The 23,636-nt window shown below is 45.9% G+C and overlaps 1 protein-coding gene across 4 annotated transcripts in view; it reads left to right on the top strand.

Annotated features, from left to right (window-relative positions):
* Nucleotides 1-1,994: 1,994 nt before the first annotated feature.
* Nucleotides 1,995-23,636, top strand: part of METAP2 (methionyl aminopeptidase 2) — a 38,949-nt gene continuing 17,307 nt past the window's right edge. The window contains exons 1-4 of one of the 4 annotated variants that reach the window (XM_073573204.1): nt 1,997-2,235; nt 19,135-19,239; nt 19,501-19,566; nt 21,468-21,570. In XM_073573204.1, coding sequence (XP_073429305.1) covers nt 2,082-2,235; nt 19,135-19,239; nt 19,501-19,566; nt 21,468-21,570 — 428 coding nt within the window. In that variant the 5' untranslated portion in view covers nt 1,997-2,081. Of the gene's footprint in view, nt 2,236-19,134; nt 19,240-19,500; nt 19,567-21,464; nt 21,571-23,636 lie in introns of all 4 variants that reach the window. The other 3 variants (XM_073573203.1, XM_073573206.1, XM_073573205.1) reach the window with 3 other exon arrangements.

Here is a 23,636-nt window from a genome sequence, read left to right as displayed (position 1 = left end):
GGTCCAGAAGGTACACAAGTTTGGTTAGGCCACAAATCTTTCACACTCTGTCATCCTGCCAGTGTACTCTGCCTTGAGGTGACAAAGTATAGTGCAAAATTGTCCCTCATTACTGAAACCGTCACAGAACTTCTAGTGGTAATGTCATGGTAATCTTGCAAGGTGGTTTCTTCAGAGGTGTCCTCAATGGAAATGGGTTCCTTGCAGATAACAAAATTGTGGAGTACCACGCAAGCTTTGATCACCTCGTCCACAGTTTCTGTCTTGAGGTTGATCGCAGTCAATAGGACCCGCCATTTGGCTGTCAGAATACCAAAGGTACATTCAACCATTCTTCTTGCTCTTGTGAGGCGGTAATTAAAAATGCGTTTTGTTCTTGACAATCCTCTGCTACCGTACGGTTTCAAAAGGTGTTCTGACAGCTGGAAGGCTTCATCCCCTACACAGACAAATGGCATAGGTGGACCAGATGTTTGCGGCAGCGGTCTAGGGGGTGGGAACTGGAAGGTGTTTCCATACAGTTTACGCCCCATGGCAGACAGTTTGAAAACTTGAGAGTCATTGGAGCGGCCATAGGCCCCAATATCAACCGCAATAAATTTGTATTCCGCGTCAGCGATGGCCATGAGGACAATTGCAAAATATTTCTTGTAATTGAAATATTCCGATCCCGATCCGGCTGGCTTTACAATGCGGATATGTTTCCCGTCCACAGCGCCCAAGCAGTTCGGAAACTGACATATCTGTAGAAACTTTTCAGAAATTTCAATCCACCTCTCTGTTGTGGGCTCTGGTAAAAACTCTTCAGCTAAGGAGTCCCACAGTGCACGGCATGTGTACTTCACTATTCCAGATATGGTGGAAATCCCGAGTCTGTACTGGAAATGCAGTGACGAAAGGGATTCTCCAGTTGCAAGAAATCTGTGGGGAATTAAAAAACAATCAATTAGTTTAAAATCACAGCATTACATACCAAAAGTCAGCTATAACACTTGGAGATACAAACTACCACCAACAAGATTGCAGTGAAAGTGTGCTCTGATGCGAGCATATCCAATAAATGTGGCTTACCTTAAAGTCACCATCAGACGTTCTGCGGGTGAAACAGAGAAGCGGCAATAGGTGTCCGCTTTTCTTATGAGGTGTGCAATGCGCTCCACCAAGTAATCAAAATTCTCCATTTTCATCCTAACATATCCAAAAAATGTATCCGGGTTTCGTCTAAGGTCCATGCATAGTGTAGAATAGACCCCACGCGTTATTCTCTTGGCTGTGATGGGGTGGATCCACAAACGTCGTCTACGATGCCTGATGCGCTGCTGTCTCGCTCTCTCCTTCTCCAGAACAATCACCCTCAAACGATTCGCCTCCGCTGTAAAATCCGCCAAATTCTTCAAAATATTTCCAATGACAACATCCATCTTCGCCAGTAACTTGCTCTTCTCTCCAACCTGCACTTTCTCCTCTACAACCTGTCAAAGAAGGGCTGTAGGAACACGCTATATATAGTTTTCCAGTAGCCAATCCCGTTCGGAAGGCCACAAGGGTCAATTTTAAAAACCGGATCCGGCGTAATCCGTCGAAAAACGGATCGAAAACCGGATGAACCGGATGAGACGGATCCGGTTTTGGCTGTCAAGCGTAAGACGGATCCGGCAGAAAACCAGATCCGTCACATCCGGTTTTACAAAACATTTGCCGGATCCGGCATTCCGGCACGACGCCGGATCGCGCCTGACGCCGAAAACCTGATGTGTGAAAGTAGCCTTACACGGCCGTCTGACAGCTTTCAATGCACAAAGCCGCTGAACAGGTTTTGTCTCCTGGGCTCTTCCTACTTATGGGGAATATGGGATTCTGAGGTAGTTTATGTTGTTACTATAAAGTAACATATCACGAGAATAGTAGTCCGAGGACAACAGCGCCCTCTGCTGACAACCTCCACCAGTTCTCTCTGCGCTCAGAGCGCTGGAACCTTCAGTCCTCCAGTCACATCCCAGCATGCTCCGCGTCGAGCCCGCAGTAGCATCATGGGCTAAAGCTGCGCATGTGCTGTTGGTAGCCTTTCCCTCTCTGGTAAGATGGCGAGCGTCGCAGTTCAACGAGAGAGGCCCGGGGTGGTGGAGAACGGGGACCAGCACCTAAACGGGGACCTGGAGGAGGACGAAGTGCTGGCTGCCGGGGAGAGCAGTGCTGCCAAGAAGAAGAGGAAGAAGAAGAAAAAGAGTAGAGCCGGTAGGAGAGGAGCTGCTCGCCAGGGAACATGGTGCCGGGATTGTGCTGGCCTCAGCGAGAGTAGACGGCACCGTGATACAGGAGGGAGGCCGCGATAAGGAGCCGGACACACCGGCCCTGCCGCCATTACTGTGCACACAGGGCGAACGCTGTGCCGGCACATAGGAAACAGTCAGCAGGCTGAGCAGACGAGTCACTTGGAAACAGTCAGCAGGCTGAGCAGACGAGTCACTTGGAAACAGCAGGCTGAGCAGACGAATCACCGGGAAACAGTCAGCAGGCTGAGCAGACGCGTCACTTGGAAACAGTCAGCAGGCTGAGCAGACGCGTCACTTGGAAACAGTCAGCAGGCTGAGCAGACGCGTCACTTGGAAACAGTCAGCAGGCTGAGCAGACGCGTCACTTGGAAACAGCAGGCTGAGCAGACGAGTCACCGGGAAACAGTCAGCAGGCTGAGCAGACGCGTCACTTGGAAACAGTCAGCAGGCTGAGCAGACGCGTCACTTGGAAACAGTCAGCAGGCTGCCAGTGGCGCATCTGCTGCTTCTTGCACTCCGGAGCCACGTCTCTCTGTTTCCAGTATCAGGTTTTTACGTTTGTCCGTGCGGTGCATGCCTATTTTTTATGTCAGTGCGCGTCCGGATTTCTCGCCGGTGCGGTGCGCATCTGGATTTGTCGGCCATGCGACATTTGTTTTTATACAGCAGCAGTTACAAAATACACAAGACCAAGTACCTATGTTCATAGCCCCAGAGTATCCATGTGGGATCTGCTTTTTTCTGAGCCCACACTCTTAAATAGGTGAATCTGATCCAAAATACACAAGGACATGGTGCTATTTTTATTTTATTCTTATTTTTTTTTTTTTTGTCTGTGGAAACAGGTTGATGCCAAGCTTAAAATGTTTGTGTTTTTTTTTTTCTGTTTGACTATTGCACAGTAACATCAGTAAGTATGCAAGCAAGGAGAAACAATGAGTATATGTTGCCAATGTTATATCAAAAAATCATGTAATTTATTAATTCACATAATATTATACAAAAATGCATAAAATACCTATCATACATGTAACATGGGTATATTTTTCAATCTAGTGACTAAATCCATAAGTTAAACATGACCAAAGGATTCAAAGCAGGATAAAGTTATGACACATGCAAGTGAATAATATCATTGCATACGGATTCCATATCCTTCAACAATGGAAAAAACGTGCCAACCAATACAGTGTAAAAAAGTGAATTGGAATCTCCAGTGCTGTGACTACCGCATATCCCCCAAACACTATACCGCTTCATGTACTTCATATAAAAAAGTGTGAGAGATGAAGTTTATAAGAGGTAATTACCCATAAGTGTCCAGTAGTCCTGTCCCGGTCACATACCCCGACGCGCGTTTCGCGTACACAAGATGTCGCTTCCCCCTGAGGAAGCGACATCTTGTGTATGCGAAATGCGCGTCGGGGTACGTGACCGGGACCAGGACAGGACTATTGAACAGGGCTGTGGAGTCGGTAAGCCAAACCTGCGACTCCGACTCCTCAATTTCCCTTACACCGACTCCGACTCCACGACTCCGACTCCGACTCCCACACATATTGCTTATATTTAAGTGAAAAATTTATTGTAGTACAATGTGAACCTCAGACATTTAATCATTTTTATGATCCAATAATCAAGATATTTAGATAGAACAGAATATATATTGGTGTACTACCCAGTTTTCATTCTTTTTGGTACAGATACGATATGGATAGACAGATATGGATAAATGGATAGAGCAGAATTCTAATCTGCTTTTGCTATTGAAAACATTATCTATGAGCTCAAAAACCTTTCAGGTGATGCAGTTTTTTAAAAAGATGATCAGCTTTTGCAGCTGAAAAACGTATCCTCAAAAAACACAGGAAAAACGCTGTGTGTGAATGTAGCCTTAGATCAGGAATATAACAGCCATTTATAGGACATTTCATAACTTTCCCAAACTCCTATGAAAAAATATTCAGCACATCCTGCATTGAATTACTGTACCCAATTTATTATATATTTTAGGAGTCGGAGTCAGTCCATTTTATACCGACTCCAACTCCGACTCCACCAAAATGAGCACCGACTCCGACTCCACAGCCCTGCTATTGAACACTTATGGGTAATTACCTCTTATAAACTTCATCTCTCACACTTTTTTATATGAAGTACATGAAGCGGTATAGTGTTTGGAGGATATGCGGTAGTCACAGCACTGGAGATTCCAATTCACTTTTTTACACTGTATTGGTTGGCACGTTTTTTCCATTGTTGAAGGATATGGAATCCGTATGCAATGATATTATTCACTTGCATGTGTCATAACTTTATCCTGCTTTGAATCCTTTGGTCATGTTTAACCTATGGATTTAGTCACTAGATTGAAAAATATACCCATGTAACATGTATGATAGGTATTTTATGCATTTTTGTATAATATGTGAATTAATAAATTACATGATTTTTTGATATAACATTGGCAACATATACTCATTGTTTCTCCTTGCTAGCATTGTCATATTTGAGTCGCCATATAAAATGGGTATTTAATTAAGGACCTTTGCTGGTACATTTTGTTTGCAAACATCAGTAAGTATGTCTGTGTTGCTGGATTCTAAGCTTGTTCTATACCTTCCCATCCATTTGCTTACTGCTGGAGTGGAATGTGCTTTTCATAGCTATCGTATACACTTTCATCACTTTTATTCTATTCTTCCTTTTTTTTATCTTTATGGCATTCACATTGCTAGCGAATACGATATCATGTGAGGACTTCATTTTGGCTCACTTTTACTTTTTCTCCCACTAGGGGACTTGCTTATGTAATAATATCCTGCAATACATTATGGCTGTCAGTTTTGTGTGTGTTAGGATGGCAGACCTGGGGGCTGTCTTTTAGGGGTCTGTCAGGACTGCCCAACTTCATCCTGTAACTTACTACTTGATAGGGTGAGCAGATGGGGTGACAGCTGGAGTCCCCTCTTTCTGTATATCTCTTTATGTGGTCCAGTTAGGATATCTCAGGGGTTAAATATGTATGATTTTCATTTTCTCCTGCCTGTTGCAGCTTCAGCTGTATTGTACTGCCAGCTCCCGCTGCAGATGGCATGGGCACAGGATTCCTCACCATCTTAGTGATGCACTGTCATAACAGCACACATGGTGACTCACCAGATATTAATGTACTAATGGTGGTTATGTCCAGTACAAGACGCTTCAGGCAAATGGATGTAGCCATGTGTGCTGTTATAACAGTAATAGCACATGACAGTGCATCACTAAGATGGTGAGGAATTCTGTGCCCATGCCATCTGCAGCGGGAGCTGGCAGTACAATACAGCTGAAGCTGCAACAGACAGGAGAAAATGAACAGTGGTGGCATTAGGGCTTTGTATGGAAATTGGTACATTTTACGTTCTTTTTACTGCCTTTCTTGACTGATGTTTTACCACTGAATACATGGGGTAATGGTTTATATATGGAGTCAGAAGGAAGAATGTGGACTTATGGTATTGATGCGACCAACATACGGCACCCCCACCAATCAGCTGTTAGTAGCTCCAGCGGACAGTTGTCAGCGGTGAATGGAGCAGCACTGCACATCAGCTCTATTCTTTTTACTAGGAGATAATCTGTAATACTAGTCAGTGTCCTGTCCTAAATATAAGCCCTGAGAACTCCTTTAACCCCTTCACAACATATGTTGTATATTTACGTCAAATGTCGTGTTCAAGACGTGATGAGGGCACCGTCATGTGCCTTTAACAGCTGCAGGGTGAGAGAAGCTCTACCAGTGGCTGTTAACCTGATAAATCCCACTGTCAGCCTCTGACAGCGGCATTTACATGCGACGACAGGGATGCAGGTTATTCCATGCTCCCATTGGTGCGGTCGTGATGTAATCACAGGGCAACGATGGGTTATCATGACAGCCGGGGGTTTGCTGATGACCCCCCCCCATGCCTGTCATTACAATCCTCTTGTGAATGCCAGCCCCATGGCTGGTGCTGGTGCACTGCTTTGTATAGCACAAAGCGATTGAATGATCAAAGCTTCAAGTCCCCTAAGGGGACTATTAAATACAGTACAAACCTATACATGTTTGGTATCTGCGTACTCGTACTGACCTGGAGAATCACCCGGGTCACTTCTACCATATAGTGAACATGGTAAATAAAAAAAAAAAATTATGCAGTTGCCCTTTTTGTGTAATTTCATTTTCACCCCATTTTGATTTTTTTCCCCATTTTCCAGTAGACTCTAAGGTACAGTGAATGGTATCATTTAAAGGGAATCTGTCACCCCATTTTTGCCCCATAAGCTGGGGCCACCGCCATCAGGGGCTTATCTACAGCATTTTGTAATGCTGTAGATAAGCCCCTGATGAAACCTGAAAGATAAGAAAAACACGTTAAACTATACTCACCAGGGGGCGGAGACGGGTGCGGTGGGTGTCGCCGTCCGGTGCCTCCCATCTTCATACGATGATGTCCTCCTCCTTGCTTCTCCCTCGGCTCCTGCACAGGCGTACTTTATCTGCCCTGTTGAGGGCGGAGTAAATTACTACAGTGCGCAGGTGCCGGGAAAGGTCAGAGGTCCGGCGCCTGCGCACTGCAGTACTCTGCTCTGCCCTCAACAGGGGAGATAAAGTACGCGTGCGCACGAGCTGAGGGAGAAGCAAGGAGGAGGACATCATCATATGAAGGTGGGAGGCGCCGGATGGGACACCAGGTGAGTATAATCTTACACTTTTTTTTTTTTTTTTTTTTTCTTTCAGGTTTCATCGGGGGCTTATCTACAGCATTACAGAATGCTGTAGATAAGCCCCTGATAGCGGAGCCGGCAGCTGATAGGGCTAAAATGGGGTGACAGATCCCTCTTTAACCCCTTCCCGACCTGTGACACAGCGTATGCGTCATGAAAGTCGGTGCCAATCCGACCTATGACGCATACCCTGTGTCATGAATTCAAAGCCCCCCTGCGGGTCGGGTGACCGGGGTCAATGAAAGGTCACATGACCCGCAGATACAGGGGGCTTTGTAATTCACTACAGGGGGCGTCGCTTCGCCCCCACGTGGCTACGATCGCTCTGATTGGCTGCTTCACTTTTAACAGCCAATCAGCGATAGTAATATTTCATCAATGAAAATTGATGACATATTACAATCCAGCCATGTCCGATGTTGCAGTAGCATCGTACATGGCTGGAGACACCGATTCGACCCCCCCCCCCCCCGCCACTGAATGACAGCGGCGATCTGTTGCCGCTATCATCATCTGCCCACCTTCCCATTCCCTCCGCTCCCCGCCAGCTTCCGATAACCCACTCTCACCGCCCCCAGAACCTTCTAAGTCCCCCTGTCGCTCCCGGTGTCCAGCGGGTCCGGTTCATGGGCGCCGCCACCTTGGAAAATGGCGGGCGCATGCGTAGTGCGCCCGCCCGAATCTGCCGGCTGCAGATTCCATTATTTCATTTTGATCACTCTCACAGTGATCAAAATGAAATAAAAAGTTAATGAACCCCCCGATCATCACCCCCATAGGTAGGCATAACTAATAAAATAAAGAAAATATTTTTATTTTTCCATTAGGGTTAGGGTTGGAAAGAGGGTTAGGGTTGGAAAGAGGGTTAGGGTTGGAAAGAGGGTTAGGGTTGGAAAGAGGGTTAGGGTTGGAAAGAGGGTTAGGGTTGGAAAGAGGGTTAGGGTTGGAAAGAGGGTTAGGGTTGGAAAGAGGGTTAGGGTTGGAAAGAGGGTTAGGGTTGGAAAGAGGGTTAGGGTTGGAAAGAGGGTTAGGGTTGGAAAGAGGGTTAGGGTTGGAAAGAGGGTTAGGGTTGGAAAGAGGGTTAGGGTTGGAAAGAGGGTTAGGGTTGGAAAGAGGGTTAGGGTTGGAAAGAGGGTTAGGGTTGGAAAGAGGGTTAGGGTTGGAAAGAGGGTTAGGGTTGGAATGAGGGTTAGGGTTGGAATGAGGGTTAGGGTTGGAATGAGGGTTAGGGTTGGAATGAGGGTTAGGGTTGGAAAGAGGGTTAGGGTTGGAATGAGGGTTAGGCTTGTGGTTAGTGTTGGGGTTAGGGTTAGGGTTGTGGTTAGGGGTGTGTTGGGGTTAGGGTTGGAGTTAGAATTGGGGGGTTTCCACTGTTTAGGCACATCAGGGGGTCTCCAAACGCGATATGGTGCAACCATTGATTCCAGCCAATTTTGCGTTCAAAAAGTCAAACGGTGCTCCCTCCCTTCCAAGCCCCGACGTGTGCCCAAACAGTGGTTTACCCCCACATATGGGGTATCAGCGTACTCAGGAAAAATTGCACAACAATTTTTGGGGACTAATTTCTCCTGTCACCCTTGGGAAAATAAAAAATTGGAGGCTAAAAAAAATTATTTTTGTGGAAAAAAAATTTTTTTTTCATTTTCACGTCTCTGCATTATAAACTTCTGTGAAGCACTTGGGGGTTAAAAGTGCTCACCATACATCTACATAAGTTCCTTGGAAGGTCTAGTTTCCAAAATGGGGTCACTTGTGGGGGGTTTCTACTGTTTAGGCACACAGGGGCTCAGCAAATGTAACATGACGCCCGCAGACCATTCCATCAAAGTCAGCATTTCAAAATGTCACTACTTCCCTGCTGAGCCCCAACGTGTGCCCAAACAGTGGTTCCCCCCACATATGGGGTACCAGCGTACTCAGGACAAACTGGACAACAACTTTTGGGTCCAATTTATCCTGGTACCCTTGTGAAAATAAAAAATTGCCGACTAAAAAATTTTTTTTTTAGGAAAAAAAAAAAGATTTTTTATTTTCACTGCTCTGCATTATAAACTTCTGTGAATCACCTGGGGGTTCAAAGTGCTCACTATGCATCTAGATAAGTTCCTTAGGGGGTCTAGTTTCCAAAATGGGGTCATTTGTGGGGGAGCTCCAAAGTTTAGGCACACAGGGGATCTCCAAACACGACATGGTGTCTGCTAACGATTGGAGCTAATTTTCATTTCAAAAAGTCAAATGGCGCTCATTCCCTCCTGCGCCCTGCCGTGCACCCAAACAGTGCCCCCCCCCACATATGGGGTACCAGCGTACTCAGGACAATCTGGACAACAACTTTTGTGGTCCAATTTCTCCTGTTACCCTTGTGAAAATAAAAAATAGCGTGCTAAAAAATCATTTTTGAGAAAAAAAAATGATTTTTTATTTTCACTGCTCTATGTTATAAACTTTTGTGAGGCACTTGGGGGTTCAAAGTGCTCACTACACATCTAGATAAGTTCCTTAAGGGGTCTAGTTTCCAAAATGGTGTCACTTGTGGGGGAGCTCCAATGTTTAGGCACACAGGGGCTCTCCAAACGTGACATGGTGTCCGATAACGATTGGAGCTAATTTTCCAATCAAAAAGTCAAAGGGCGCTCCTTCCCTTCCGGGCCCTGCCGTGCACCCAAACAGTGGTTTATGACCACATATGAGGTATTGGTGTGCTCGGGAGAAATTGCCCAACAAATTTTAGGATCCATTTTATCCTGTTGCCCATGTGAAAATGAAAAAACTGAGGCTAAAAGATAATTTTTGTGAAGAAAAAAAAAAAGTACTTTTTTTTTAACGGATCAATTTGAGAAGCACCTGGGGGTTCAAAGTGATCACTATGCATCTAGATAAGTTCCTTGGGGGGGGGTCTAGTTTCCAAAATGGGGTCACTTGTGGAGGAGCTCCAGTGTTTAGGCACACAGCGACTCTCCAAACGCGACATGGCAAGCGCTAAATATTCCAGCATATTTTCCATTCAAAAAGTCAAATGGCGCTCCTTCCCTTCTGAGCCCTGCCGTGCGCCCAAACAGTGGTTTATGACCACATATGAAGTATCGGTGTACTCAGGGGAAATTGCCCAACAAATTTTAGGATCCATTTTATCCTGTTGCCCATGTGAAAATGAAAAAATTGATGCTGAAAGAAAATTTGTGTTGGAAAAAGATGGATTTTTGGTTCTTACCGTAAAATCTCTTTCTTGGAGCCTTCATTGGGGGACACAGAATACCATGGGTGTATGCTGCTGCTGCTAGGAGGCTGACACTATGCAAAAACAATGAAATTAGCTCCTCCCCGGCAGTATACACCCACCGACAGGCACCAAGCACCTCAGTTGGTGAAAAAGCAGTAGGAGAAACAACGAGAAAAAACTCGAACCATATGTACCAACCCAACAGGGGACTCTAAGACCCAACACGGTACAACTGAAAAAGGGAGGGTGCTGTGTCCCCCAATGAAGGCTCCAAGAAAGATTTTACGGTAAGAACCAAAAATCCATCTTTCTTTATCGCCTTATTGGGGGACACAGAATACCATGGGACGTCCCAAAGCAGTCCCAAGGGTGGGAACAGCAAAAAGGAACGAAAGTAACCGAAAGGCTCAGGTCGGCCGGTGAGCCACCGCCGCCTGCAGAACCTTCCTACCAACCACAGCATCAGACGAGGCCTGGGTATGAACCCTGTAGAACCTCGTGAAGGTGTGCAAAGATGACCAGGTTGCAGCCTTGCAAATTTGCATGGCCGAAGCCTGGTGACGAGCAGCCCACGAAGCTGCCACAGCCCGGGTGGAATGAGCTCTTACTCCCGGAGGGGGCCGCTTTTCCTGAAGACGATACGCTTCCAGAATGGTAGAACGAATCCAGCGAGCGATCGTGGATTTGGAAGCCGGAAGGCCCTTCTGGCGACCTTCAGAGATGATTAGCAAGGAATCGGACAGACGGAAGGAAGAGGTCCTGGCAAGATAGACACGCAGGGCTCTAACTACGTCCAGTTTGTGGAGAGACTTCTCAAGAGGATGAGATGGAGCCGGACAAAAAGAAGGAAGGACGATATCCTCATTGATATGGAAAGCGGAAACCACCTTTGGAAGAAAAGAAGGAACGGGCCTGAGGACGGCTTTGTCCTGATGGAGAATGAGGTAAGGGGAACGACATGACAAGGCCGCCAATTCAGAAACTCTTCTGATGGAGGAAATGGCGATCAAAAAGGTGACCTTCCAAGAGAGAAGGGACAAAGGAATGTCCTGGAGAGGCTCGAACGGCGCCTTCTGGAGCGCGTTAAGAACGAGGTTGAGATCCCACGGGTCTATTGGCGAATGATGAGGGGGAGCCACGTGGGAAACCCCTTGTAGAAAGGTCTTGACCTGTGGTAGAGAAGCTAGCTCTCTTTGGAAGAGGATAGAGAGAGCGGAAACCTGGCCCTTGATCGTACTGAGGGACAGACCCGCGTCTAACCCAGCTTGAAGAAACCCTAGGATAGACGGGGAGGAAAACGACATTGGGAAGACTTTTCTATCATCGCACCAACGGAAAAAAACCTTCCAGTACCTATAGTAAATGCGGGAAGAGGCTGGTTTCCTGGCTCTGATCATAGTTTGAATAACCTGACTGGACAGACCTGATTCCCTTAGAATTGCGGTCTCAATGGCCATGCCGTCAAACTCAGAGACTGAGAATTCTCGTGGTAAAGGGGGCCTTGCGAGAGAAGGTCTGGACGGACCGGAAGCCTCCAGGGAACGTCCGCGAGCATGTTGACCAGCTCCGCGTACCAAGGCCGTCTTGGCCAATCTGGAGCAACTAGAATCACTGGTACGCCTTCCGATTTTATCTTTTTTACCACCCGAGGGATCAATGCCAGAGGCGGGAACAAATACGGAAGTTGAAACTGGGACCACGGAGTCACCAGTGCGTCGCATGCGACGGCTAGAGGGTCCCTGGACCTGGCTACGAACTGCGGTACCTTGTGGTTCATCCGAGATGCCATGAGATCGACATCCGGGGTGCCCCAACGGTCGCATATCTGAGAGAAAACCGCGGGGTGCAGGGACCATTCGCCGGACGCTAGGCCCTGGCGACTCAGAAAGTCGGCTGCCCAATTTTCCACCCCTGGAATATGGACGGCAGAGATTGTCGGAACGTAACGTTCTGCCCAGCGGAATATCTTGGCCACTTCTGACATTACCTGTTTGCTGCGCGTACCCCCCTGATGGTTTATGTACGCCACGGCCGTGGCGTTGTCCGACTGAATGCGGACCGGCTTGCCGGAAAGGAGGGGCTGCCAGTGAAGAAGGGCCAGGAAAATCGCCCTGATCTCCAAAAGATTGATTGGAAGGAGAGACTCCTGTGGCTTCCAGCGTCCTTGGGCCGCTTTCTGATGGAACACGGCTCCCCATCCTAGAAGGCTCGCATCGGTAGTGATGATTTGCCACTGAGGAGGAAGGAAGGACCTCCCTTGGAGAACTGACGCTGGCCGTAGCCACCAAGTGAGAGACTGCCTCACTCTGAGAGGAAGCCGAATAGGACGGTCCAAGGACATCGTGGTCTTGTCCCAGGCTGAAAGCAGAGACAGCTGGAGAGGGCGAAGGTGGTACTGCGCAAAGGGCACTGCCTTCATGGAGGCCACCATCTTCCCCAGGACCTTCATGCCGAACCGAATGGGAATGGGAGCAGGCCTCTTGAGAGATTTGATGCACTTGGACAGAGTTGTAAATTTTTCCTTTGGAAGAAAAACACGGGCTAGCTCCGTGTCGAATTCCATACCCAGAAAGGTCAGACGCTGGGTGGGGACCAGAATGGACTTCTCCTTGTTGACTAGCCAACCTAGGCGGCTGTGAGTGTCCAGGGTTATCTGAAGGCTCCGGAGACAGTCCTGGCGAGACGAACCCTTGATCAAAAGATCGTCCAGATAAGGGATGATGAGGATCCCTCTGGAGCGAAGGATGGCCATCACAGTCGCCATCACCTTCGTGAAAACCCGGGGCGCTGAAGCCAGGCCGAAAGGAAGAGCTGTGAACTGAAAGTGGTCTCCCTGAAACGCAAATCGAAGATACTTCTGATGTTGCACACATATTGGAATGTGGAGATAGGCATCCCGAATGTCCACCGAGCAGAGAAATTCCCCGGGCTCCATGGAAGCAATCACCGACCGAAGAGACTCCATCCTGAAATGGAGAATCTTCACGTGGCGATTGAGCAATTTGAGGTCCAGAATAGGACGAAGAGAGCCGTCTTTCTTCGGGACTACAAAGAGATTGGAGTAGAACCCGGAAAACCGTTCGTCTGAGGGAACGGGAACAATGACTCCGGCGGAAAGAAGGGAGGAAATGGCCTGCAGAAAACCCGGAATCTGGGCCCGCTGTCGCGGAGGCCGAGACCGGAAAAACCGTCTGTTCGGGAGTGAAGCAAATTCGATTTTGTAACCGGATGCGACGAGTTCTCTGACCCAAGCGTCGTCTACAACGGACAGCCAAGCATCCGCGAAAAAGGAAAGTCTGCCGCCCACCCTGGAAGAAATTCCAGGTGGGGGTGACCCGTCACTTAGACGAAAATCTGCCGGAATTGGCTCCTGCAGATCTGGAATATTGTCCTCTAGATCTCCAGCGAGGAGCGGGTTTGTAGGAAGGTTTCCTCTGATCCCGCTCCCTGGTGGCAGGCGGCCGATCCTGTTGAGTGGCCCTCTCCGTGGCAGAGAAGGGACGAAAAGGCCTGAATGGTCGAAACCCCCTTCTGTTGAGGGGACGTTTTGGTCGAGACTGGGGAAGCGAAGTACTTTTGCCTCCAGTGGCATCGGAAATTATCTGATCCAGCTTTGCTCCAAAGAGCCTAGAGCCATGGAATGGCAGATTGGTAAGCGACTTTTTCGAAGTAGTGTCCGCATTCCATGACTTTAGCCAAAGGACTCGGCGTACAGCTACTATGTTGCTGTTAGCCCTTGCTACGCAGCCGGCCGCGTCCAAGGAGGCGGCCAAAAGGTATTTTCCCGCCTGGTTAATCTGATCTGCAAGATCTGCCAATTCGTCTTGAGGAGCTGACGCTAAGATGCCTCTGCGAAGGATTTTTGCCCAAGCGGAAATGACCTTCGCCACCCAGGCGGATGCGAAAATAGGGCAGAGAGAGGCGCCAGATGCCTCAAAGATAGACTTAGCCAGAGATTCAATCTGCCTGTCAGTAGGATCTTTGAGCGACGCCCCGTCTGGAAGAGAGAGCACCGTTTTAGAGGCTATCCGGGATACTGGAGGATCTACCTCTGGAGCCTTGGACCACTTTGAGAGCAGCTCTGCGTCAAAGGGGTATAGAACGTCCAAATACTTGCGGCCTGAGAAACGTTGTTCAGGGCGCTCCCAGTGTTTGGCTAAGGTAGTATTGAAATCGTTGTGATTGGGAAAGGTTCGGGACGGAGGTCTGGCTCGTCTAAGGACAACCGAGCTTTCCTGAGCTGGAGCCTATCCTGTTTAAGTTTTAGTGTTTGGAAGATAGCTGCAAGCAGACTATCGACCATGTCCCGCGTTTTAGAAACGCTGTTCCCCTCAGAGCTAGCTTCCGAATGAGAATCATCGCCTGACTGAAGGCTGTCATCTGAGGAAGGAGAAGGAGGCCTGGGAGCAGAAGGGCCCTGCGAGCTCGAGGACGAAGTGGACCGAGCCCGCTTCCTAGAAGACCTTCCCCGTCTGTCTCTCTGAAGGTCGCGGTCAGGTGCGGACGACTCACCCCGAGAGGTGGTCGGGGCAGAGGTGGCTGAGGATAGCTGAGGTAATCGTTCTAAAACCTGGACCAGCGACTGTGATACTTTTGTCAAGTCAGACACAGACTGTGACATTGTAACGGCCCACTCCGGGGGGAGAGAGGAGGGAAGAGCGCCCTCCGCCCGGGACTCTGTGCGCTCTAAGGAAGGTGAAGAGTTCTTGGACGGAGCACAATTATCTCTTCATGTTACAGAAAGAGAAGAAATTCGAAGTGCACCTGAAGAAACAGAGGAATGGAGACATGTGACCCAGAGAAGCAGGAGGATCAGGAGGCAGTCAGCACCCATACTGCTCAGGAACCAGTACCAGGCTCTCACGCAGGAAAAAGATGAAGAAATACATCAGGATAAGACTTTGCCAACAAACAGCAACCTTGTACGCCCTCAGAGTCCTCCTGGATGGAGAAAGAAAAATGTTGTGAAGAAGAAACGGAGAGTGGTGGTCATGGGGGATTCCCTGTTGAGAGGAACAGAGGCCGCTATCTGCAGACCGGATATAACTTCAAGAGAAATGTGCTGTCTTCCAGGTGCAAAAATTAAAGATGTGTCTGACAGGATATCAGGACTCTTCAGACCTACAGATGACTACCCATTCCTGCTACTACATGTGGGGACAAATGACACCGCAAGAAACGAACTGGAAACCATCTGCAGAGACTTTGAAGACTTAGGCAAGAAAGTGAAAGAACTGGGAGCGCAGGTGGTCTTCTCTTCCATCCTCCCAGTGGATGGCCATGGAACAAGGAGGTGGAATAAGATTCTGCAGGTGAACAACTGGCTACGTCGATGGTGCCGTCAGCAACGATTTGGATTTCTGGATCACGGAGTGAACTACTTATACGATGGACTACTTGCTAGAGATGGGGTGCACCTTACGAAGACTGGAAAGCATGTATTTGGAAGTCGCCTTGCTACACTTGTAAGGAGAGCTTTAAACTAGAACAACATGGGAAGGGAAGCAAAAGACCAGAAAAAGCCATACACCTGACAAATGCTATTGAGAACTCTGCTATTAGAAGTGGAAAGGAAGAACAAAGACGAAAGAATCTAATTAATAAAAATATTGGAGAAAGAGAAACCAATCACAAACTAAAATGTTTCTATACTAATGCACAAAGCATGGGCAACAAACAAGGAGAATTGGAACTACTAACACAGGAACAGAAATATGATGTAATTGGAATCACTGAAACTTGGTGGGACAATACACATGATTGGAATACAAGACTAGAAGGATACAACTTATTTGCAAGAAACAGACTTGATAAACGAGGAGGGGGTGTCGCATTGTATGTTCGAAACGCGTATATCTGCACAGAGATTGAAGCTTCAGAGACTGGGAGTTCTGTGGAAACTGTGTGGGTAAGAATACAAGGACAGAACAATGGAAAGGACACCATTGTAGGCATTTACTACAGGCCGCCTGTGCAAGCCGAATATATAGATGAACTCTTTATGCATCAGATGGCCAAGTTCTCCAAAAAATATGACATAGTTGTCATGGGAGATTTCAACTATCCAGACATTTGTTGGGAATCTCTCTCAGGCAAAACTAACAGGTCAAGGAAATTCTTATCCTCTCTTGCTGACAACTTTATCTTCCAAAAGGTAAGGGAGAAAACAAGGGGAACTGCTACCTTGGATCTAATCCTTATAAACAGGGAGGAAATGGTTGAGGAGGTAAAAGTGGCTGGGACCCTAGGAGGTAGCGACCATGCTATTTTAGAATTTTGGATTACTAGAGGTGGAAGACCTGTGAAGACTCAGACGTCAAGGTTAGATTTCAGAAAGGCAGATTTTAAGGGATTCAGAAAGAGAATTGGAGGGATCCAATGGCTGGATATCCTTAAAGACAAAAATGTCCAGGAAGGATGGGAAATCTTGAAAAATGAAATTCTCAAAGCACAGTTGTTAACAATTCCGAAAAGAGGGAAGAATAGGAAGCATTTAAGGAAACCAGGATGGATGAACACAGAACTTAAGCACATGCTAAAAAGGAAGAAAAAAATGTTTATAAAATGGAAAGAGGGAGGCATATCTAAAGAAGAATATAATGCTGTCTGCAGAACCTGCAGGGCACAAATCAGATTATCTAAAGCTGAAAATGAACTGAGGCTTGCAAGAGATGTCAAAAGCAATAATAAAGGATTTTGGGGATATGTCAAAAGTAAAAGAAAAGTCAAAGATGCTATAGGATTTTTACAGGATGAAAATGATGAAATGGTAAGACAGGATGTTGAGAAGGCTGAACTTTTAAATTCCTATTTTGCATCTGTTTTCTCTCAGAAAGGAAATGCAACATCAACTGTTATTCACTGTCCTATTAAGGGAATAGAAGAATCCAGGATATCTATAAACAGAAAGATAGTGAGGAAACACTTAGCTAACCTAAATGAATTCAAGTCTCCAGGTCCAGATGAATTACACCCCAGAGTACTGAAGGAGATAGCAGAAGAAATTTTTGAACCCCTCTCCATAATCTTTGAAAATTCTTGGAGAACAGGAGAAGTGCCAGAAGACTGGAGAAGAGCAAATGTTGTTCCTATCTTCAAAAAGGGGAAGAAGGTGGACCCAGGCAACTATAGGCCGGTGAGTCTGACTTCTATACCAGGAAAGATCTTTGAACAAATTATTAAACAACATGTATGTCAATACCTGGATAAGAATGAAGTGATTAAACAGAGTCAGCATGGGTTTCTAACTAATAAGTCATGTCAGACTAACTTAATTTCCTTCTATGACGGTATCACTGATTGGGTGGATCAAGGAAATGCTGTAGATATAGTATATCTTGACTTCAGCAAAGCATTTGACAAAGTCTCTCATACAATCCTTATTGAAAAAATGACTAAGTATGGAATGGACAAGGCAACTGTTAGGTGGATTCATAACTGGCTTAGTGATCGGACCCAAAGAGTGGTCGTAAATGGCTGCACATCCAGTTGGAAGAATGTCTCAAGTGGGGTACCACAGGGCTCTGTCCTGGGCCCTGTATTGTTCAACATCTTTATCAACGATTTAGATGAAGGAATTGAGGGTAAACTGATTAAATTTGCTGATGACACAAAGCTAGGAGGGATAGCTAATACTAGAGAAGAGAGAGAGAGGATTCAAAAAGATTTAAATAAACTGGAGAAGTGGGCAGCAACTAACAGAATGGTTTTTAACAGGGAGAAATGCAAAGTACTACATCTGGGCAATAAAAATGAAAAAAGCATATATAGAATGGGAGGAATAGGGCTAAGTGACAGCACATGTGAAAAAGACTTGGGTATACTAATAGATCACAGACTGAATATGAGTCAACAGTGTGATGCAGCAGCAAAAAAGGCAAATGCAATTCTAGGATGTATTAACAGAAGCATACAGTCTAGATCACGTGAAGTCATTATTTCCCTCTACTCCTCTTTGGTCAGACCTCATCTGGAATATTGTGTCCAGTTTTGGGCACCACATTTTAAAAAAGACATCAACAAACTGGAGCAAGTTCAGAAAAGAGCGACCAGAATGGTGACCGGTCTGCAAACCCTGTCTTATGAGGAAAGGTTGCAGGATTTGGGAATGTTTAGTTTGCAAAAGAGAAGACTGAGAGGAGACTTAATAGCTGTCTACAAATATCTAAAGGGCTGTCACATTGTAGAAGGATCAACTTTATTCTCATTTGCACAAGGAAAGACTAGAAGCAATGGGATGAAACTGAATGGGAAGAGACACAGATTAGATATTAGAAAAAACTTTTTGACAGTTAGAGTGATCAATGAGTGGAACAGGCTGCCACGAGAAGTGGTGAGTTCTCCTTCAATGGAAGTCTTCAAACAGAGGCTGGACAGACATCTGACTGGGATGATTTAGCGAATCCTGCTTTGAGCAGGGGGTTGGACCAGATGGCCCAGGAGGTCCCTTCCAACTCTACGATTCTATGAACTATTTTGTGTCACATAACTCTCTAGTTTAACAGAATAAAAATTCAAATTTTCTCCAAATTTCTGATTTTTTCACAAATAAACGCAAAAATTATCGACCTAAATTTACCACTATCATGAAGCGCAATATGTCACGAAAAAACAGTCTCAGAATCGCTAGGATGCGTTGAAGCGTTCCAGAGTTATTACCTCATAAAGGGACACTGGTCAGAATTGCAAAAAATGGCCAGGTCATTAAGGTCAAAATAGGCTGGGTCATGAAGGGGTTAAAAGTACAACTCGTCCAGCAATAAACAAGCCCTTATCTGGCCAGTAAAATAAGTTATTTTTTTTTTGGGGGGGAAGAAAATGGCCTGGGAGTGAAGGGGTTAAGCCAGGTGTCCATCACATGTTTATTCTATAAGATCTTATATTCTGTAGGCCAAGAACCTGAGAGAGAAGCAGGAGCGGCAGGGCCTGTCATTGATGAGGTGACTAAACAGCTGGACAAGCAAACTTTTGAAAACAAAGATGAGGAGGAGGATGGTATGTTTTTCTGGGTATATATATATATATATATATATATATATATATATATATTTTTTTTTAATAATACATGTATATTATATTTACATTGTGGCATGCAGGTCAGAAATTGGCCCTGGCAAGTTGCGGCATGTATAATGCTTTCATAGCCACACATTCCAGGGTTTGGCTGCTTATATCGGATTATGCCTTATATCGCCACTCAGCTTAATACTGCTACTTGTTTGGGGATTATAGTAATTCTCCTCTTTTGTGTTCAAGATGGTGATGTGGAAGGAGACGGTGCAGGTGGGAAGAAGAAGAAGAAAAAGAAGAAGAAGAAAGGATGTATGTATTATCAGAGAGATGACACTGCATGGGTAGTGGGCTTACTGTGCCACTTAGATTTCCAGAGCTAAAACATTGATGGCCTGTCTAGTCTGTGGGAGTCTTACTCCTGACAATCCCTCATCATCTGAATGATGGGCATTCTGAATTTTTATTTTTGTTTCCCAAGCACAGCACTGTACATTTGGTTGTGGCCATGCCTGGTACTACAGCTTATGTCCTCTAAAGGGAACCTTTCACCAGAAAAAAGCTACGATATGGGGTTATCTGGAGGGTAATAGTGTTATTAACCTGTCTGGTGCCCACACTTAGCTGACCGGTGCGGGGAGAAAAAGAACTTGCTTACCCCGTCAGCGTTCTGGTTTCAGTCATGGGTGTGGCGATGGAATACAGAGCAGCGGCTGTAACCGTGCCCTAGATCCAAATGAAGCTTGCTCTGCATTGGGGCCAGCTGTAAGTCAGAGCTGGGTTCGCAGCTACAGCCGCTGCTGTGTATTCTCAGGGCAGTGACTGAACCAGTGTCGCCACCGTGATTGAAATTGAATGCTGCCGGGGAGAATAAAGTTAATTTTCTCCCGTCAGTGTTTGGCTAAGTGCAGGCACCACGCAGGTTAGTAACTAGTGACGAGTGAGTATACTTGTTGTTCGGGTGGTCTCCGAGTATTTTGGCGTGCTCGGAGATTTAGTTTCTGTCGATGTAGCTGCATGATTTGCGGCTGCTGGACAGGCTGAATACATGTGTGGAATTCCTGTTTGTTAGGAAATTCCCACATGTATTCAGGCTGTTCAGCAGCCGTAAATTCTGCAGCTGAGGCGATGAAAACGAAATCTCCGAGCACGCCAAAATACTCAGAGATCACCCAAGCATGCTCGGGAAAACCCAGGCAACGAGTGTACTCGTTCATCACTATAAGTAATGCTATTAACCTACGTATTAACCCGATATCTACAGGTTAATAGCATTTTTTTCTAATAACCCCCCACGACAGCACAGTGGAGGATGTTACTCCTTTCCTAATAGGGACAGGAAACGCAAAAGAGGTCAAATAGCCCCTCACAGATCCTCCCCTCAGTATTATTATAAAGGGCCACAGGAGTATGAATGCTTCAAATTATCTTTTATTTTCCTTATTTGAATAATGCAAAAATTAATAAGCAAGGGGAGGGAATTACCCGTGCTGTTGTGGTGAGTTATTAGAAACCGTATTCTAATTCTATTTTCTGGGGACAGGTTCACTTTAAAGCACCACTCCAGCAGTTTTATTTTTTTATTTTGATACTAGAGTGGTGTCACTAATTTAAGTTCTCTGCCCCTAGTATTATACTTAACAGCCACCATCTTCATCTGTAATTGGCGCCGCTCTATTAGTCTTCTGCAGATTGTGACCTGCTGGATCACTTCAGTGATTGATGACTGGAAGTCCCAACTCAACGTAAGTGTATCAGAGCCAAAATGAGGCTCTTATTGACTTACATTGAGAGTTTGTAACCATTACTTCTGATCAGTCACAAGATGGCAGAGTGGAATCAGTACAGTGCCAGGAACACCCAAAAACAGCAGCTGGTAAGTAGAATACTAGAGGAATGGTACTTACATTAGTAGCACCTTCCAGTGCTGAAATAAAAAAAAAACTCTGGTAAGGTTCTTTAATGTCTATAGAAAGGCCATCAATTTATAGTCCTGGAAAATCCATTTAGAGCTAAAATCCACATGGCACAGGTTTAGGGAGTGACCTGCTACTAAACTATACGAATTCAGTCCGAAGTTCTCGTTTTAAAACGTTATGTTATGTTTTCATGTAGTCTTTGCTGATTTTGTATTTCCAAAGATGAAGGCGATGAACATAGTAAATGCTGATGAGTATTTTAGATCTAAATTTTCCTTTTTTTTTTTCAAGCAGCTAAATGTCAGACAGACCCACCATCTATTCCAATTTGTGATCTCTATATGAGTGGTGTGTTCCCAAAAGGACAGGAATGCGAGTATCCTGCAACTCAAGATGGGTATGTGTGTGAGAATTTTTTGTTTTGTAAGCTTTTAAACCAATCCTGCCTTGTGTCACATGTACATGGTGCTGATGGCTTGCCTTAATTATAACGTGTTTTAGTAGAACAATGCTGGAATGGCTCTGCTCAGGAGTTGGGCTTGTGCTATTAGCAGCTTCTGTTAGCTGGAACTTACACCTGACACTCTTCTGCAATCCCTTAGTTTGGTGGTTACTGCAGTCCCACTTGTTTAACCCCTTTATTGCTGCTATTGATAATGACTGGTGTCTAAGCGGTTAGAATGAGGGTGGCCCCCCGATCATGGAGTACTGAAGGGTTGACCTAACAAATGCACTATCATTGTGTATTTGTTTAGTTCATGCCTAAAATTGGTCAAACGCTTTAGTTTTCCCATTAAACTACCCCCCCCCCAGTCTCCCCCATGAACATAATAAAAGCTGATCTGTACGTTTACTGATGTTTGATGTTACTTTTTCGACTAACTAACTCTGCAAAAAAATTTTTTTTCATGAAGCTATATTGAGAAAAATGAATTATTGCTCTCAATTGAAGATATTTTAATTCTGCAAACGTTAAAAAATGACATCTGGTGGTAACTGTGAAAAATTAATCAATTTGTTATGCAGTAAGTACCACACATAGTGCAAAAAAAAAAAAACAAAAACCCAAAACTTGTCCCATAAGAAAAAAAAGTTCTCATACAGAAATGTGTTTATTGTATCTATACTTCGCACATATGGACATAACTACGTCTCGCGCTGTGATGACCGTGTGTGGAAAGCGCTCAGGAGTGGAGCTCCCGTCAAACGCGGTTGATAGTGCTGTGAGGCAGTGAAGGGGGGATCATATGCGAGGGTCGCTAGGTGTCCGCCAGGATGCGCATAGAAGCATATTGAGCCGTTGGAGTGCATTGCAGTCACAGACATAGCTGTGGTTGCAGTGCAGAATAAAAGTAAATTTGGCCAAGGCAGATTTAAGGAAACCCGTCCTGGGCTTTTATTTTTGGAGTGAACTACAGGATGGCAGTGGGGCTTTTCACTCCCTCCAGCCGAGTCTTACAAGTGGTCCATAGCCACAGATTCCATTTAAAAACTTGCAGCAAAGGTTTGGGTGTGTCACTGTGTGTTTGCAAGCTGTAGAGCAGGTGGCTCTGCAACATCTGGCTTGTGTGCAGCAAACACAGAGCCAAGGAAGCCACACCTGGCACCCCTGAGCGTGACATGATTCAGTCGCCCACGACAACCGGTTTCCGAGAGGGACTGTTTTGACGCCCGTCTGCTATCTGGAGAATACCGTTTGCCTTTAAGGCTAAGTGCACACGTACCGGAACTCTCGCGGAAATTACCGCGAGAATTCCGGAATTCCAGTCCGCGGGAAAATCGCATTTTAAATTCCCGCGATTTTCCCGCGGAAAAACTAGCATTTTGCAAGCGTATTTAGCTTGCAAAATGCTAGCGTTTTCCAAGCGATCTGTAGCATCGCTTGGAGAACTGATTGACAGGTTGGTCACACTCGTCAAACATAGTGTTTGACAAGTGTGACCAACTTTTTACTACTGAGGCTGCCTATGCGGCATCAGTAGTAAAAGATAGAATGTAAAAAAAAATAAAAAATGGTGTTATTCTTACCTTCTGACGTCCCGCGCATCCGTTCCCAGTAATCCTTTGCGAAAATGCCCGCGATGACGTCCGTTCTCGCGGGATCGCGACGTCTCGCGGTAATTCGCGATGACCGCGAGATCGGACGCCATCGCGGGCATTTTCGCAAAGGATTACTGGGACTGGAGCGTGGAGAGAAGCGGGAAGGTGAGAATAACAATATTTTTTATTTTATAATTCTATTTTTTACAGGGATATGGTACCCAAAGCCCGGAGGACAGTCTCCTCTCCTCCGGACCGTGGGTACCATCCGCAAATATTCTGCTTACTTTCCGCATGTTGTGCACAGCCACATGCGGGAAGTAAGCGGAACAATGCATTCCTATGGGTGCGAGATCACCGCGATTCCGCAAAATAATGAGCATGCTGCGTTTTTTACCGCGAAGCGATTCCGCCGCGGTAAAA

Source organism: Dendrobates tinctorius, unplaced genomic scaffold (genome assembly GCF_039654945.1).
Source record: "Dendrobates tinctorius isolate UK_male_01 unplaced genomic scaffold, ASM3965494v1 ptg000035l, whole genome shotgun sequence".
Taxonomy (NCBI): domain Eukaryota; kingdom Metazoa; phylum Chordata; class Amphibia; order Anura; family Dendrobatidae; genus Dendrobates; species Dendrobates tinctorius.
This window is presented reverse-complemented; position numbering and strand designations above follow the sequence as displayed.